We start from the raw sequence: 18,144 nt of genomic DNA on the forward strand, positions 1-18,144 counted from the left end.
CCTGGTCCTCCCTTTTATAGTCGTAAGGAGAGGATCCAGGTGTACAATGGGGGGTGTAGCAGAGTGCTACGTGTCTAGCGGAGAGAGAGCTAGCGCCCTAGGTACATGCCAATGTGGCAGCCGGAGAGGTCTTGGCACCTTGCTGGCGTGATGTCGTGGCTGTCGGAGGTGCGACGGAGCCTGGCGGAGGGACAGCTGTTGGAGCGGTCGAGTCCTTGCTGACGTCGCCCTGCTTCCGTAAGAGAGCTGGGGGCCGCCGTCGTCACAGAGCTTGTGGAGCGCCATCATTGCCCATCCGGCGGAGCTGGCCGGATGGGACGCCGGTCTTGTTCTCCGTGACCCGAGTCGATTCGGGGTAGGACGATGATGGCGCTTCCTGTTGACGTGGCGGGTCTGTGCCCTAAGCAGGGTGACGTGGGGGCTCCTCCGAAGCCGAGGTTGAGTCTGTCTTCTGTTGCCGAGGTCGAGTCCGAGCCATGGGGTTGGGCGAGGCGGAGGTCGTTCGGCCGAGGCCAGGGCAGAGTCCGAGCCCTGGGGTCGGGCGAGGCGGAGTTTCGTCGTCTTCCGGGTCTTAGCCCGAGTCCGAGCCCTGGGGTCGGGCGGAGCGGAGTTCGTCGTCTTCCGGGCCTTAGCCCGAGTCCGAGCCCTGGGGTCGGGCGGAGCGGAGTTCGCCGTCTTCCGGGTCTTAGCCCGAGTCCGAGCCCTGGGGTCGGGCGGAGCGGAGTTCGTCGTCTTCCGGGCCTTAGCCCGAGTCCGAGCCCTGGGGTCGGGCGGAGCGGAGTTCGCCGTCTTCCGGGTCTTAGCCCGAGTCCGAGCCCTGGGGTCGGGCGGAGCGGAGTTCGCCGTCTTCTGGGCCTTAGCCCGAGTCCGAGCCCTGGGGTCGGGCGGAGCGGAGTTCGCCGTCTTCCGGGTCTTAGCCCGAGTCCGAGCCCTGGGGTCGGGCGGAGCGGAGTTCGCCGTCTTCCGGGTCTTAGCCCGAGTCCGAGCCCTGGGGTCGGGCAGAGCGGAGTTCGCCGTGGCGCCTTTGGCAAGGCCTGACTGTCTGTCAGACTCACTCTGTCGAGTGGCACCGCAGTCGGAGTGGCGCAGGCGGCGCTGTCCTTCTGTCAGACTGGTCAGTGGAGCGGTGGAGTGACGGCGGTCACGTCGGCTCTGCCGGGGGGGCGCGTGTCAAGATAAAGGTGTCAGGCCACCTTTGCGTTAAATGCTCCTGCAACTCGGTCAGTCGGTGTGGCGATTTAGTCAGGGTTGCTTCTGAGCGAAGCCAAGGCCTCGGGCGAGCCGGTGATGTGTCCGCCGTAAAAAGGGGGGCCTCGGGCGAGACGGAAGTCTCTCGAGGTCGGCTGCCCTTGGCCGAGGCTAGGCTCGGGTGAAGCGTGATCGAGTCACTCGTGTGGACTGATCCCTGACTTAATCGTACCCATCAGGCCTTTGCAGCTTTATGCTGATGGGGGTTACCAGCTGAGAATTAGGCGTCTTGAGGGTACCCCTAATTATGGTCCCCGACAACGCCCGAGGAAATACTCAGAAAGTTTGTAAGCGAACGAATGATGATCAAGGAGGCGAGATATGTTGATGAGGCATTGAATGGCCCAATGTCGATCCACGAGCCTCAAACTGTTGCTCTGAAAGCAACAAGTAGCAGGGAGGCGCTACCTAGCAAGGTAGCGCAAGTTGAGGCGGTCGGGCTTAACGAGGAAGAAATGGCCCTCATCATCAAGCGTTTCAAGACGGCGCTTAAAGGAAGAAAGGAGCATCCAAACAAGAGCAAAGCAAAGGGAAAACGCTCCTGCTTTAAATGTGGTAAGTATGGTCATTTTATAGCAAATTGTCCCGACAATACTAATGACCAGGAACAAGAGAAAAGTGGGAAGAGGGAAAAGAAGAAGGCCTACAAGAAGGCGAAGGGCGAAGCGCACCTCAGCAAAGAGTGGGACTCGGATTGTTCGTCGTCCGACTCCGACGACGAAGGACTCGCCGCTTCAGCCTTCAACAAGTTGTCACTATTCCCCAACGAGCGCCATACTTGTCTAATGGCAAAGGAAAAGAAGGTAAACACCAGAGAAACTCCCAAGTACTCTACTTCTAGTGATGAGGACTCTAGTGATGACGAAATTGATTACACTAGCTTGTTCAAAGGATTAGGTAGAGCTAAGGTAGAAAAGATTAATGAGCTGATTGATGCATTGAATGAAAAAGATAGACTGCTAGAGAGGCAAGAGGACATTTTGTATGAGGAACATGATAAATTTGTTAATATTCAAAAGTCTCTTGCCTTAGAGATTAAAAGGAATAAATTACTATCTTCTGAATTATCTATTTGCAATGAATCTATTTCTAGCTTGAAGATTTTGAATGATGATTTAAACGCTAAGCTAGAGGTAGTAAATAAATCTAGTCCTTGTGTAGATCATGTTGTAATTTGCAATAGATGCAAGGATTTTAATGTTGATGCCTGTAATGAACATTTAATTTCTATTTCTAAATTAAATGATGAAGTAGCAAGTCTTAATGCTCAACTTAAGACTTGCAAAAGTGATTTTGATAAACTAAAATTTGCTAGGGATGCCTACACTGTTGGTAGACACCCCTCTATTAAGGATGGACTTGGCTTTCGGAGGGAAGCCAAGAACTTAACAAGTCAAAGGGCTTCCATCTCCGCCAAGGACAAAGGGAAGGCCTCTATGACTAGTAATGCTCAAAGGAATCACACTTTTATCTATAGTGATAGAAAATTTTCTAGAAATGCTAATAGGAGTTATAATGCTTTTGACTCACATGCCATGATTGCTTCGAGTTCCAATTTTAATGGTAGGCCTAGGAGGAATTTTGTGTCTCATGCTCCTAGGAAAGTGTATAATGGATCTATCACTGTCTTTCATGCTTGCAATACTAAGTTTATTCTTTCATGTAAAAATGAAAAAGTGATTGCTAAAAAGGTGGGGGCCAAATGCAAGGGAGATAAAACTTGCATTTGGGTCCCTAAGGCTATTATAACTAACCTTGTAGGACCCAACAAGAGTTGGGTACCTAAAACCCAAGCCTAATTTGCCTTGCAAGTTTATGCATCCGGGGGCTCAAGCTGGATTATCGACAGCGGATGCACAAACCACATGACGGGGGAGAAGAAGATGTTCACCTCCTACGTCAAGAACAAAGATTCCCAAGACTCAATCATATTCAGTGACAGGAATCAAGGCAAGGTTAAAGGACTAGGAAAGATAGCTATTTCATCCGAGCATTCCATATTTAATGTGTTTTTAGTTGAATCGCTCAGGTATAACTTGTTGTCTGTTAGTCAATTATGTAATATGGGTTACAATTGCTTATTTACAAATGTAGATGTGTCTGTCTTTAGAAGGAGTGATGGTTCATTAGCCTTTAAGGGTGTACTAGACGGCAAACTCTATTTAGTTGATTTTTCGAAGGAGGAGACCGGTCTAGATGCATGCTTAATTGCTAAGACTAGCATGGGCTGGCTGTGGCATCGCCGTCTAGCACGTGTTGGGATGAAGAACCTTCACAAACTTCTGAAGGGAGAACATGTGTTAGGTCTAACAAATGTGTATTTCGAAAAAGATAGACCTTGTGCAGCTTGTCAAGCAGGTAAACAGGTGGGAAGCGCTCATCAAAACAAGAATGTGATGACTACATCAAGATCTCTGGAGCTACTGCATATGGACCTCTTCGGACCCGTCGCCTACCTTAGCATCGGGGGAAGTAAGTATGGTCTTGTTGTTGATGATGATTTTTCCCGCTTCACTTGGGTATTCTTTTTGCAGGATAAATCAGAAACCCAAGGGACCCTCAAGCGCTTTCTAAGGCGAGCTCAAAACGAATTTGAGCTCAAGGTGAAAAAGATTAGAAGCAACAACGGGTCTGAGTTCAAGAACCTGCAAGTGGAGGAGTTTCTTGAGGAGGAAGGAATCAAGCACGAGTTCTCCGCTCCCTACACACCACAGCAAAACGGTGTGCTAGAGAGGAAGAACAGGACGCTTATAGACATGGCAAGGACGATGCTTGGAGAATTCAAGACGCCCGAGCGGTTTTGGTCAGAAGCTGTGAACACAGCTTGCCACGCCATAAACCGGGTCTACCTTGATCGCCTCCTCAAGAAGACGTCATACGAGCTTCTAACCGGTAACAAACCCAATGTTTCATATTTTCGTGTATTTGGGAGTAAATGTTATATTCTAGTGAAGAAAGGTAGGAATTCAAAATTTGCTCCCAAAGTTGTAGAAGGGTTTTTACTAGGTTATGACTCAAATACAAAGGCGTATAGAGTCTTCAACAAATCATCGGGTTTGGTTGAAGTCTCTAGCGACGTTGTATTTGATGAAACTAATGGCTCTCCGAGAGAGCAAGTTGATCTTGATGATGTAGATGAGGATGATGTTCCAATGGACGCAATTCGCACCATGGCGATTGGAGATGTGCGACCACAGGAACACCAAGTGCAAGATCAACCCTCTTCCTCAACAATGGTGCACCCCCCCCAACTCAAGATGATGAACAGGTTCCTCAAGAGGAGGCGTGTGATCAAGGAGGAGCACAAGAAGACCAAGTTGAGGAGGAAGAAGTACCACGGGCCCCTCAACTCAAGTTTGAGCGACGATTCAAAGGAATCACCCCGTCGACCAAATATTGGGTGATATTAGCAAGGGAGTAACCACTCGCTCTAGATTAGCTAATTTTTGTGAGCATTACTCTTTTGTCTCTTCTATTGAGCCTTTCAGGGTAGAAGAGGCCTTGCTAGATACGGACTGGGTGCTGGCCATGCAAGAAGAGCTCAATAACTTCAAGCGAAATGAAGTTTGGACACTGGTGCCACGTCCCAAGCAAAACGTTGTGGGAACCAAGTGGGTGTTCTGCAACAAACAGGACGAGCACGGGGTGGTGACAAGGAATAAGGCTCGACTTGTGGCAAAAGGTTATGCCCAAGTCGCAGGTTTGGACTTTGAGGAGACTTTTGCTCCTGTGGCTAGGCTAGAGTTGATTCGTATTTTGTTAGCCTATGCCGCTCACCATTCTTTCAGGTTGTTCCAAATAGACGTGAAGAGCGCTTTCCTCAACGGGCCAATCAAGGAGGAGGTGTACGTGGAGCAACCCCCTGGCTTTGAGGATGAACGGTACCCCGACCACGTGTGTAAGCTCTCTAAGGCGCTCTATGGACTTAAGCAAGCCCCAAGAGCATGGTATGAATGCCTTAGAGACTTTCTAATTGCTAATGCTTTCAAGGTTGGGAAAGCCGATCCAACTCTTTTCACTAAGACTTGTGACGGTGTTCTATTTGTGTGCCAAATTTATGTCAATGACATAATATTTGGTTCTACTAACCAAAAGTCTTGTGAAGAGTTTAGCAGGGTGATGACTCAGAAATTCGAGATGTCGATGATGGGCGAGTTGAACTACTTCCTTGGGTTCCAAGTGAAGCAACTCAAGGACGGCACCTTCATCTCTCAAACAAAGTACACGCAAGACTTGCTCAAGAGGTTTCGGATGAAGGACGCCAAGCCCGCAAAGACTCCAATGGGAACCGACGGACATGTCGACCTCAACAAAGGAGGTAAGTCCGTTGATCAAAAGGCATACCAGTCTATGATAGGGTCTTTACTTTATTTATGTGCTAGTAGACCGGATATTATGCTAAGCGTATGCATGTGTGCTAGATTTCAATCCGATCCAAGGGAGTGTCACCTTGTGGTCGTTAAGCGAATTCTTAGATATTTAGTTGCTACGCCTTGCTTCGGGATCTGGTATCCAAAGGGGTCTACCTTTGACTTGATTGGATACTCAGACTCCGACTATGCTGGATGTAAGGTCGATAGGAAGAGTACATCAGGGACGTGCCAATTTCTAGGAAGGTCCCTGGTGTCGTGGAGTTCTAAGAAACAAACTTCTGTTGCCCTATCCACCGCTGAGGCCGAGTACGTTGTCGCAGGACAGTATTGCGTGCAACTACTTTGGACGAGGCAAACCCTCCGGGACTTTGGCTACAATCTGAGCAAAGTCCCACTCCTATGTGACAATAAGAGTGCTATCTGCATGGCGGACAATCCTGTTGAACACAGCCGCACAAAGCACATAGACATCTGACATCACTTTTTGAGAGACCACCAGCAAAAGGGAGATATCGAAGTGTTTTATGTTAGCACCGAGAACCAGCTAGCCGATATCTTTACCAAGCCTCTAGATGAGAAGACCTTTTGTAGGCTGCGTAGTGAGCTAAATGTCTTAGATTCGTGGAACTTGGATTGATCTATAGCATACATGTGTTTTATGCCTTGATCATGTTCCATTATGCATTTTATTGCTTATTTATGGTGCTCAAGTTGTGCAAGGGATCCCCGGACCTCACAAGTCCATGTGTGAATGATGCACATACTTAGGGGGGAGAAATGCTACAACTTGACCCTTTGAGACTAACCGTGTGCTTGAGTTTTCTTAATTTAGTCTCGAAGGTGGATTGAAAGGGAAAAGGTGAACTTGGACCATGCAAGACTTCCACTGCACTCCGATGAGAGGGTAATTTCCTCTAAGTTCATCTGCATACTCTTAATTGAAGATTTTGGTGAGGCAATGGGGTTTAAGGGCCAATAATGATCCCGTTTTGGTGCTTAATGCCAAAGGGGGAGAAATTAAGGCCAAAGCAAATGGATCAGCTACCACTTGAGAATTTTGAAAATAGTAGAGTTAGAGCTTTTGGTTTGTCAAAATACTACTCTTATTGTCTCTTATTATCAAAAGTTGGTCTCTTGTGGGGAGAATGTTTGATTATGGGAAAAAGGGGGAGTTTTTGAATCTTTGATCAATTTCTCTTGGAATACCTCTCTCCATGCCTCAACAAGTGAATTTGACTTAGAGATAGGAAATTGAGTTTGATTTGCAAAAACAAACCAAGTGGTGGCAAAGAATGATACAAATATGCCAAATTTGAATCAAAAACAAAATTTTTGTTATCATTTGCATTGATGTTGCACTTCTTTTAGTTGTTTTTTGTTGTGTTGGCATAAATCACCAAAAAGGGGAGATTGAAAGAGAAATGTGCCCTTTGGCCATTTCTATAAGATTTTGGTGATTAAGTTCTCCACACAAAAATGCTTTGAGTGATATTTGTGCCAAAGACTCAAGAAGTGCAAATCAAGATTAAAGGTATGTTTCTAGACTTAGTACATTGTTTTGAAGACTAATGTATTATGTCTAAGTGCTAGAAACAGGAGAAATCGTTTTGGAGAAAAGTTGGCTCAGTACAGCCAAAAGGCTGCTCGGTCTGGATGCACCGGACTGTCCGGTGGTGCACCGGACAGTGTCCGGTGTGCCAGGACCAGTCCCGATGAACAGCCTACTCTCGGGTCTCGACGGCGGCGTACGGCTATAAATCACCGAACTGTTCGGTGGTGCACCGGACTGTCCAGTGAGTCGTCTGCGGCGAAGTCGCCGCTCTCGGGAAACAGTCAACAGCGTACGGCTAAAAATCATCGGACTGTCCGGTGGTGCACCGGACTATCCGGTGAGCCAACGGTCGACTGCGCCAACGGTCGGCCGCGCAATCCACGCGTGACGCGTGGCCGAGCCAACGGTCGGATGGGGGCACCGGACAGTGTCCGGTGCGCCAACGGCTCCAAATCTTCAACGGTCGGCTGCGCCAATTTAGGAAAGCAATCTGCACCAGACAGTGAACAGTGGATGTCCGGTGGTTCACCGAACTGTCCGGTGCGCCACCCGACAGAAGGCAAGAATTGCTTCCCAGATTGCTTCCAACGGCTCCTAGCTGCCTTGGGGCTATAAAAGGGACCCCTAGGCGCATGGAGGAGAACACCAAGCATACTTTGAACATTCTAAGACTCCTGCACTCCATCTTCACACATTCGATTGACATTCTTAGTGATTTGAGCTCCGTTCTAGTGGTGAACTTGTTGCGTTCTATTTGAGCTCAAGTCTTGGCTTGTGCGTGTGCGTATTGCTGGGATTTATGTGTGTTGCTTCCCTCCCTTACTCTGGTGCTTTCACATTGATATTTGTTGTAAGGGCGAGAGACTCCAACTTGTGGAGATTCCTCGCAAACGGGAAAAGTGATAAGAAAAAGGAACACTATGGTATTCAAGTTGATCATTGGATCACTTGAAAGGGGTTGAGTGCAACCCTCGTCCATTGGAACGCCACAACGTGGAGGTAGACAAGTGTTGTACTTGTCGAACCACGGGATAACTCACGTGTCTCTTGTGATTACTTTTTGTGTGATTGTTGTGTTTCGCAAGAGCTCGCTTTATAGTCACTTGGTATTATCTCTCTAACGGGAGAATATCCTATGCAATCACTTATCCTGGTGCAAGCATGCAATCAAGCGATCTGGTGCATCCGATCTAGATCTAATGGTAACTGTTATTTTACATTTAACCCCTTCCACCTGAAACCTAGTGTCTATTTTACATTTAACCACTTCCATATGAAACCGTTGGATCTAGACTGGATGCTCTGGATAGTTTGATTGCATGCTTGCACCAAAATGAGTGATTGCACAGGATATGTCCTCCTCTCTAACACTTAACCAAGTTTTGTGGCTATAAGTTTTAAGTTTTTACAGGATCACCTATTCACCCCCCTCTAGGTGCTCTCAGGTAGTGCGGGAGGGGTCCGTCTTGGTCCAGCAGTAGTGGGTACCCAATCTTGAGGTACAGACAGTAGTATTTTTTAACTCAAAAAAACTTATGCATAAAAGTCATATATCTCGATTAAAGTGTATAGGGAGAGCTGAATAGGGAAAATGGTTAAAGAGAATATGAGATAGGGGAAGAATAGTTTAGGGAGAGGTATTTAAATATGAATAGAAAGTATGAATAGAGGTATTTGGGAGAGAGATTGGTTGGAGAGAGTTAAGCCTAATCCCATCTTTGTCGCGCCATGCGAGCCTAAGGGTATGTTTGATTTGGCTTTTGTCCCCTAAAAGCCAAAAGCCAAACCAAAAGGCTAGATCCAGAAATCAGTTTTTTCTAAAAAACGACTTTCTCGTAGTACAAAATTGAAAGTGTCTTTGTACTTCCTTTTAGCGGCTTTCAGATGAAACTGTGAAAATATATATATTAAAACTTTTAGCGGGCTTTTTGTTGTTTCCACTAAATGACTTTTAGATTTTAAATAGCTCACAACGGTTTTTTTATAGCTCACAACCACAACAATATTTTTCACGTCCATAGTCCAATCAAACATATACCCGTCATTATATTAAAAAGACACGCTGGATCTGTTTACTGTTCATTTGTGAGCTGTCACCTCAGGACGAAGCCGGCCCCGTCTGCCATGGCGGCACGGCACAGGCTACGGTGCAGGTACGTTTGGTTCCACTGCCGCGTGCATAACCATATCATCTGTCGACTGTCGGCGTCGGGCGTTGAGAATCTCCTGCACTATTTTACTTGTTCCTTGGAGTTCCTTTCCAGTTCCTCTCTGCAATTATTTTGGGCCTTTGCTGATCACCGGAGCAGGGCAGCACGCACGTTATACAGCAACTGCTAACACCATTTTGTGAGAATGGTGAAGGTATGGTGCCTGTCAAAAATAGCATAAGCAAGGACCGTGAGGATTTTATCGACGCATCCGGAACCATTGTATATACTCACCATTTCTATTTACGTAGTAGTTTGTGCGTATAAGGTCAGGTAAAAATCCTCAGGTGCTCAAGCATCCCGCGAGTGCCTATACATGGGATGAAAATATGCACAATCACAATACAAAACCATGTACGCCTTCAGCTTCAGCTCGGTGTACACTCTCCCAGCACCGCATCAGGGCCGCACTGCTCGCACGCGTTGCCAGCAGCAACACTCACACACACACACACACCTAACATCTGCACAGGGTGGAGCGCCCCAGCTTGCCCAGCTCTTTTGGCTCTCTCAGATTAGAATAGCTGGAAGAAGAGGCTTGTTGAACCGTCACCGAACGACCGGAGGTCTGCTGGCTTCACCAGTGCCCTGCACAGCGGGCAAGTCCGCTCCCTCTCGAACCTGCCATGGTCCAAAACAACGCCAAGAAAGCAGAGATGGGTGATGAAACCACTGAAAGCTGTGTGAAAATAGTGCGTGGGAAAGGTCACATGGGTAGACGGCCGGGGAGAGGGTATGTGAATTACCATTCGGACACACAATCTTCACAGAAGACATGTTTGCAGCGCAAAAGGATGGGAACGTGCATCTTCTCTTGGCATATCGCGCACAAATCTCCAGCAACAGCCACCTGAACACAGAACACAAAGATGCGTTGAAGGATCGAATGTGGAATGCACACCTCAGAAGTCAGAACTTTTCATCGGTTCGTGTTTTGTGACAACCGAAGAGGTGAAGAACACATTAGCTACCTGCTCGCTTGTTGCATATGAGCCACAATGGAAGTCTTTATGAGATAACGCTCTCAATGCCGTCAAAAATGATTGAACCTGACAAAGGTACTTTATGTGTCAGATCATTCGCCAGGTATCAGTCCAGCAATTAGATAAGTGAATGTATAGCACCTTTTCCACGACTGATGTCAACTTGAAAGTGAGATACAAGCCAGTGGTTAGAGACGAAAATAAGCTTCCATACTCCTTGTTCAGGAAAAAACGGTACCACACAGGTGTAGGCAATAATGCGCGGTACAAAAGTAGAAAATATTCCACAATCGTCAGCATCTGACCCTGAACAGAAAAAATGGTTATAGCTTCACCCATCTACGATTATACAGAAGTAACCAAAACACGCCATGAGCTATCGAGCAACCCCCCCATCTACGATTATACAGAAGTAACCAAAACATGCCACGAACTATCGAGGAAAACCACCGAAATGTATCACAGAAAATGTAGGATAACAAACACAGATGTCTTACCTGCCTACGATAGCTACGGCCTCTGCTGTTCTTGTAGTACATCAGCAGCAAACATTTGACAACCATAGCAGTTTGGCGCACCATTGTATCTGCAGAAGATTAACGGACACATGTGACCAAAGATTATACAAGAAAGCATCACCATTACGACAGTAATACTGTACTGATGGCTGAACAAATATAAAATGGCCATGATGTTGAAATATATGTGACAGGTTACCCACTTACGACCAAGGAACAACCTAACTACTTGTAGAACACAATTACATATACAAACGTCAAGTAAAGCCAAAGCAAACACCTAAGCCCAGTTGACAAAATGGATGTTCCAGCTACAGATACTTAATTTGTTCAGGCAGCATATGACTTCAACTGACGCCAGCATTATCACTTCATACCATTCTAGAGACGAAATGCAAATCAAATATGTACAAGCACCATACCATTCACCAAGATGATGAATATTGCGTGCCAAAATGGTGGTATTTCTTTTGGAGGAAGCATCATGAGAGGTCTTATAAGGTCCCCGTTCTTGTAACACCAATAAAACCCAGATACGTGAACAACAAATAATATTGTAATCCCGACAAGAACTGGAATTTTTCTCTCCCTCTGCATTCACGGGACACCATAAAATCAAGTTAGTCAATATGGTACAATGATCGATTGTAAGCACTGTACTTCAGTAACAGAGAACATTTGTATAAAATGATCGAAAGCAACTAAGTTTGAGGGTTTTATAATTAAAGGTAGAAAAAAATCCCTATAGAAACAGGACTCCCGACTAATATCAGAATTAATCAATTACTTCAGCATTAGAAAGGTTAATCCTGTTTCTGTATACACAAACTCACAAACCATGCTTGACACTTGTTGAGTGTGGGACAGAGGTTATCCGCCTAATTAATCCTTAGACAACACACTCCAAACAAATGAAAGAACAACATAGCCTTGGTGATTGCTTATACACATGCACAGAATTATTTGACTTCATGTGCAGGAAACCCATAAAATCTATCAATGCATGGTTATGTGACCAAATAGCTAAAGGTTGACCATGTTTGCTGAGTAAAATATTTCCATGTTTAGAACACTTGAAGACATTCATTAGATGAGCAAAAGCAACTCTATGCGAAGCTCTGTCATGCAGTGAAACCAGAATTATTTAATGGCATTAACACCCGCAGAAATAATGACATAGAGCAAAGCAATTTTTTGCTTCTCATTGTTCTTGAGAAACAAATATTAGTAAAATTGCACCAGAAGTTCAACAAAACAATCACCAACCTTCAGAGCAGTCTGCTTACGCAGGATATCATTGGACTTGAACATCACCGCAGCAATCCAAATTGTCACAAAGAAACCTGTGCAAAACAATTCAAAAGAAGAAGAAAATTAGCCTGCATTCCCTCACACATCTACATTACTTCAATTTGCAAATAGTGTGACCCTAGGTTCTAAGCATCAAGTTGGTCATGTACATATGAATTTGCGCTCTGTTGACAAGGGAAATGAGAGCACCACCTTGCAAATGTTGTCGGATGAAGACGACGAGCAGCAGCAGTGAGAATGGCAGTATCTGCTCCACCCACCTGGCCACCTGCTGTATGTCGTACCGCTGGTACGATGAGGAGGATTCCCTGCCGCCCTCCCCGCCACCAGCCGCAGGTGACGGGTCCTCCGGGCGCGTTCTCGTTGCGTGTCCATCCTCTTCCTCCTCCTCCACGATCACCTCCTCGGGCCTCTCAGACGACGTCCCCGCCTCGCCGGGCGCCACAATCCGGATCGACACCTCGCCCGGCCCAGCCCCGGCCCCATCCTGCTGGGTTCCGCCGCCTGGATCGGGGCGGAGGATGCCGGAGTACTCGAGCAGCGTGGTGAGCGGCGCCTGGATGAAGCTGGACGCCGAGAAGTGCACGCCGTACCTCCTGGACGGCACGGGCGGCTGGGGCCGGGGCTGGGGCGGCGGCGACGTGGCGCGCTGCAGAGGCGGCAGCGCGTCCATCGGGCGGGACGGCGCGCGGCCGTAGGGGAGCTTCCAGAGGAGACCGAGCCCGCCGCGGCGGCGGCGGCGGCGGAGGGCGGGCGGCGCCGCGTCGGTGGCCGAGGGGGAGGGCGGAGGGGTCGACGTCGGGGCGGTGCGGAGGCCGCACGCGGCGAGGCGGAGGCGGAGGCGGAGGCGGTGGAGGGTCCCCGTGCTCGTCGCCGTCGCGGTGGGAGGAATTTTTCTGGGAGGCATAGAGTTTGAGGATATTTTGTGGCCTGTCCTTTTGATGATCCTCTGCTCTCTCCATCTCTCTTTTTCTTTTGTCAACACCCTCTTTTTTTTCGGGCATGGGTTTGGTTTGGTCGCGTGTGTCCTCGTTCGTTAATCATTTGTTTGGTCCGGGTTGTTTATTAAGTGGCGAATTTAATTTAATTTGTCGGCATTAGCACCGGATGTGGACTATAGAGGCATATATAGTGCTAGACAAACTACCCTTCTCTTTCTTAATTATTCACCTATTATAGGATAGTTAGAGGATGTGATAAGTTGGTCTTCCAAGCTATTAGTTTGGTTTTTTAAATCACGACAGAATTTAAATGACAATGTATCTGGTGCAACCAAATTAAAGCATGTTTAGGAGGACCTCGGCTCTGTCTTTTATTTAGAAAAAAAAGTCAGAGCCTGCCAAACACTTTTTTTAAATGTTTTACTGTGAAAAGAGTGTAGCTAGCCAGTTAAAACTAGATACTAAAACTATATTGTAGTGCCTTCAAGGTCGTGGTTTATAAACCTACGGTCATCATACGTAGCAGATGTTTCCTTTGTCATCAATGAATTGGCCATGGTAAAGCATCGAAAGTCGAAATAATAGAGACAAAGGTTATTAAAAATAAGATTCTTCAGCACGCACCACGCGACTTGCGATGGCCACAAAAGGCCATTTCTTTATTTGATTCAACCTACCTCTACGGCTCTACCTGTATCCATTCAAGTTTCTCAGGAACCAGAGGTAGGGACTGCTTGTGCTGTTTTTTTTTGTTTAATCCAGAACAGTCGTTGGAGCTGCCAATCGGCTTCATCCGAATATAAAAGGCGGGTAGGGTTGTTGTCATAGTGCTGCAACATTGCAGTACGGCCGCAACAGTTCTGCAGTGCAGTGCAGTGCAGTGCACACATCTCTAGTAGTAGCCACCATGACGTAGAAGAAACAGGGCAGCTCAAAACTCCATTTGGCGTGTTCACTGGTAAAAGCTTGCCAGCCGGCATTGCAACCCGGCCTGACCAGGCTAGATATATAAATTGTGTCATTGAAAATCGATACTCTCTTTGTCCGAAAATAAAATTCTTTTTAAAGAAATTAGTCGTTCATATAATACTTGGTATATTTATTTTGTATATATACCTACATTCATTTATCAACGTCCATCCGAATATAAACATAAGAATTAAGATCTAAAACGACTAATATTTTAAAACGGATGAAGTATGTGATAGCAATTGTTCTCTACTTCTCTATTCCCAGCGATTTCATAAATTTTTTGCTTGCAGGTTGATTTGATTGAATTGCTAAATGGCAGATTGAAAATTTGAGTCGCTTACCTGTACATAGAACTCAAGGTGTCAAAGTTCATCTTGATCCGCATTGCTACGAGCAGCATTATCATCCAGAAACGAAGGCACTGTACTCGGCATAGGAAATAATAGCATCATCTTCGGACTTGTTTCCTGCAGCAGCCACCTCATCAGCTACAGCTTTTCATCTTGGTAAATACTAAATAGACTGAAGCCGAACCAGCACCCTTCTCCCTAGAGATCGAGTTGGGAGCGCAGCTGGGTAATCTTGGACCTGGACTGAGAGATGCATGTTCACGTGAGGAGACTTGAATAAAGAGTTCCATAGAGAGTTGGAGATTCTTGGTCCAACACCCTCTTTTTTTTGTCAACGCCCTCTTTTTCTTTTGTCAACACCCTCTTTTTTTTTTTCGGGCATGGGTTTGGTTTGGTCGCGTGTGTCCTCGTTCGTTAATCCATTGTTTGGTCCGGGTTATTTATTAAGTGGCGAATTTAATTTAATTTGTCGGCATTAGCACCGGATGTGGACTATAGGCATATATAGTGCTAGACAAACTATCATTCTCTTTCTTAATTATTCACATATTATAGCATAGTTAGAGGATGTGATAAGTTGGTCTTCCAAGCTATTAGACTATCTCCAGCAACATCCTCTAAATTTCATCCTCTAAAGGAATATTCTCTGTCCTTTACAGCATACTCTAAAAAAGTTCGTTCTCTATAACTTCAGCGTCTCCAACAAAGTCCTCTAAATTTCATCCTCTAAAGTCTGTTCTCTACTCTCTCTCTCTTTACATCATTGGTCGACAAGAAATAAAAGATAATAAAAAGGACATACACCAGGTACACTAGCAGCCAAAAGAACCATCTCATGCAGGATACCGGATCTACAGTGCATCTCCACGTTTAGCGGCTGAAGACCATACTCTAAAATTTAGAGACTCGTTTACAGTCTCTTGCTGGAGTGGATAGAGTGCGTTGTGTCCTCTAAATTTAAGGTAGAGGGCCCTTTAGAGGACCTGTTGGAGCCAGTCTTAGTTTGGTTTTTTTAATCACGACACAATAATAAAACATAGGTCAAAAAGTTCCTTTAGGGCTTTCTTTAAAATTAGTTAGAATTGAATTAGATTACAATTAGATTGAGTTCAATTAAATTGACTGATTTTTACTAGATTTTAAGCTAGACTTCGCTTCAATTGCTTCAATTGAATTAGATTGACTATTTTTCTTAGAGTTGAGCTTGTTGGGGTCTTCTTCTCTACCGAAGGTCCTCAAAACAAAAACATTTTCGGCAAGATAATACAAAGTCTCGCCGAAGCTATCATCAACATCGGCTTTGCTTCTCAAGACGAAGATTTTGTGTACAAGCATCGTTGCAGAATGCCGAAGTTCAATAATAGCTTCGACTCTGATCAAGCAAAGAAATAAAAGAGTAAATAGACCTTATTAGCTTTAATTGCTTGTAAATAAGTGTTTAAGGGTACGGATGTAATTTTATCCGGGCTACGTCCCGTGTCTATAAAATAGATGAACAATAACTCCGTACTGTTCATGATGGATTGTATTCATTTTTTCGCATCCACACTTTCGAGGAAGCCGAAGGTATCAATGTAATATTAACATTGTTGATATTCATTTTCTGTTTTATGGAATATAAGAATAAATCAATTAATGAGATGCAATTATCATATTTATCCTTTCGCATTCCTACTCGCATATTAAATAATAAAGGTATGTCATTCTTAACCTTCGTCTGACGGAGCTTTATGTTCATGAGCAGATAATGCTTCGGATAGACGAAGGTCCGTGATGACTAACGACTGTGTTGCCTTGTTCTTGATATATAGTATTTGTTGAATAATTAGACAAATTCCAAATTAAATTCCGAATATAAATCATGACCAAATCAGAAGAACTGAAATAAAAGTCAAATCAGATGATGCGTACTGATTAGACTTACTGATAGTTGGCGCGCGCCAGAGTCAACGAGGTCAGAAGATCACGAGTAGTCGCGTGAAGACGCTTCCCAAAAACCTTATTCGCCCTCTCCCGGTGCAGGATCCAGAAGACGAAGGGTTCCGGAGACCTGCTCTCCTGATCGCAGATGCACCTCTGCGGTCGGGACGAAGAGAACTAAAAGGCGGCTCAGCTATGAAGAGAGGCGAAAGCTGAAAGTCGCCTAGAGGGGGGGTGAATAGGGAGAAACTGAAATTTACAAATATAAACACAACTACAAGCCGGGTTAGCGTTAGTAATAAAGAAACGAGTCCGCTAGAGAGGCACAAAACAAATCCCAAGCGAATAAGCAAGTGAGACACGAAGATTTGTTTTACCGAGGTTCGGTTCTTGCAAACCTACTCCCCGTTGAGGAGGCCACAAAGGCCGGGTCTCTTTCAACCCTTCCCTCTCTCAAACGATCCACGGATCGAGTGAGCTTTCTCTTCTCAATCACTTGGAACACAAAGTTCCCACAAGGACCACCACAAGTTTGGTGTCTCTTGCCTCAATTACAAGTGAGTTTGATTTCAAAGAAGGATCAAGAAAGAAGAAAGCAATCCAAGCGCAAGAGCTCAAAAGAACACAAGCAAATCACTCTCTCTAAGCACTATGGTGTTGTGTGGAAGTTGGAGAGGATTTGATCTCTTTGGTGTGTCTAGAATTGAATGCTAGAGCTCTTGTAGTAGTTGAGAAGTGGAAAACTTGGATGCAATGAATGGTGGGGTGGTTGGGGTATTTATAGCCCCAACCACCAAAAGTGGCCGTTGGGAGGCTGCCTGCTCGATGGCGCACCGGACAGTCCGGTGCACACCGGACAGTCCGGTGCCCCCTGCCACGTCATCACTGCCGTTGGATTCTGACCGTTGGAGCTTCTGACTTGTGGGCCCGCCTGGGTGTCCGGTGCACACCGGACAGGTACTGTTTGCTGTCCGGTGTGCCAGTATGGGCGCGCCTGACTTCTGCGCGCGCAGAGCGCGCATTTATTGCGCGGCAGAGAGCCGTTGGCGCGGAGATAGCCGTTGCACCGGAGTCGCACCGGACAGTCCGGTGCACACCGGACAGTCCGGTGAATTATAGTGGACTAGCCGTTGGAGTTTCCCGACGCTGGCGAGTTCCTGAGGCCGACCTCCCTTGGCGCACCGGACACTGTCCGGTGTACACCGGACAGTCCGGTGAATTATAGCCGAGTCGCCTCTGGAATTTCCTGAAGGTAGCGAGTTTGAGTCTGAGTCCCCCTGGTGCACCGGACATGTCCGGTGGCACACCGGACAGTCCGGTGCGCCAGACCAGGGGCGCCTTCGGTTGCCCCTTTGCTCCTTTGTTGAATCCAAAACTTGGTCTTTTTATTGGCTGAGTGTGAACCTTTTACACCTGTATAATCTATACACTTGGGCAAACTAGTTAGTCCAATTAATTTGTTTGGGCAATTCAACCACCAAAATTATATAGGAACTTGGTCTAGGCCTAATTCCCTTTCAATCTCCCCCTTTTTGGTGATTGATGCCAACACAAACCAAAGCAAATATAGAAGTGCATAATTGAACTAGTTTGCATAATATGAGTGCAAAGGTTGCTTGGAATTGAGCCAATATAAATACTTACAAGAAATGCATGGATTGTTTCTTTCTTAGATAACATTTTGGACCACGATTGCACCACATGTTTTGTTTTTGCAAATTCTTTTTGTAAATCCGTTTCAAAGTTCTTTTTGCAAATGGTCAAAG

General features: G+C 46.0%; 1 protein-coding gene across 1 annotated transcript; it reads right to left on the minus strand.

Moving 5' to 3' along the window:
- Positions 1-9,637: 9,637 nt before the first annotated feature.
- LOC100283090 (zinc finger, C3HC4 type family protein) lies at positions 9,638-13,138 on the minus strand. Its single transcript, NM_001155992.2, has 8 exons — positions 12,388-13,138; positions 12,151-12,227; positions 11,307-11,475; positions 10,864-10,952; positions 10,508-10,672; positions 10,355-10,432; positions 10,130-10,233; positions 9,638-10,004 (listed from the first exon to the last, which is right to left on the minus strand). The coding sequence occupies exons 1-8, from the start codon at positions 12,866-12,868 to the stop codon at positions 9,899-9,901; spliced, it is 1,269 nt and encodes a 422-aa protein (NP_001149464.2). The 5' UTR covers positions 12,869-13,138; the 3' UTR covers positions 9,638-9,898.
- Between the last annotated feature and the right edge of the window lie 5,006 nt (positions 13,139-18,144).

The sequence above is a fragment of the Zea mays genome, chromosome 3 (assembly GCF_902167145.1).
Source record: "Zea mays cultivar B73 chromosome 3, Zm-B73-REFERENCE-NAM-5.0, whole genome shotgun sequence".
NCBI lineage: Eukaryota > Viridiplantae > Streptophyta > Magnoliopsida > Poales > Poaceae > Zea > Zea mays.

Coding starts and splice junctions, on each gene's coding strand:
- LOC100283090 (NM_001155992.2), bottom strand. CDS start 12,868: ATGGACGCGCTGCCGCCTCTGCAGCGCGCCACGTCGCCGCCGCCCCAG. Junction 10,234..10,354: donor CATATGCAACAAGCGAGCAG/GTAGCTAATGTG, acceptor TTCTGTGTTCAG/GTGGCTGTTGCTGGAGATTT. Junction 10,005..10,129: donor GAAGATTGTGTGTCCGAATG/GTAATTCACATA, acceptor GGACCATGGCAG/GTTCGAGAGGGAGCGGACTT.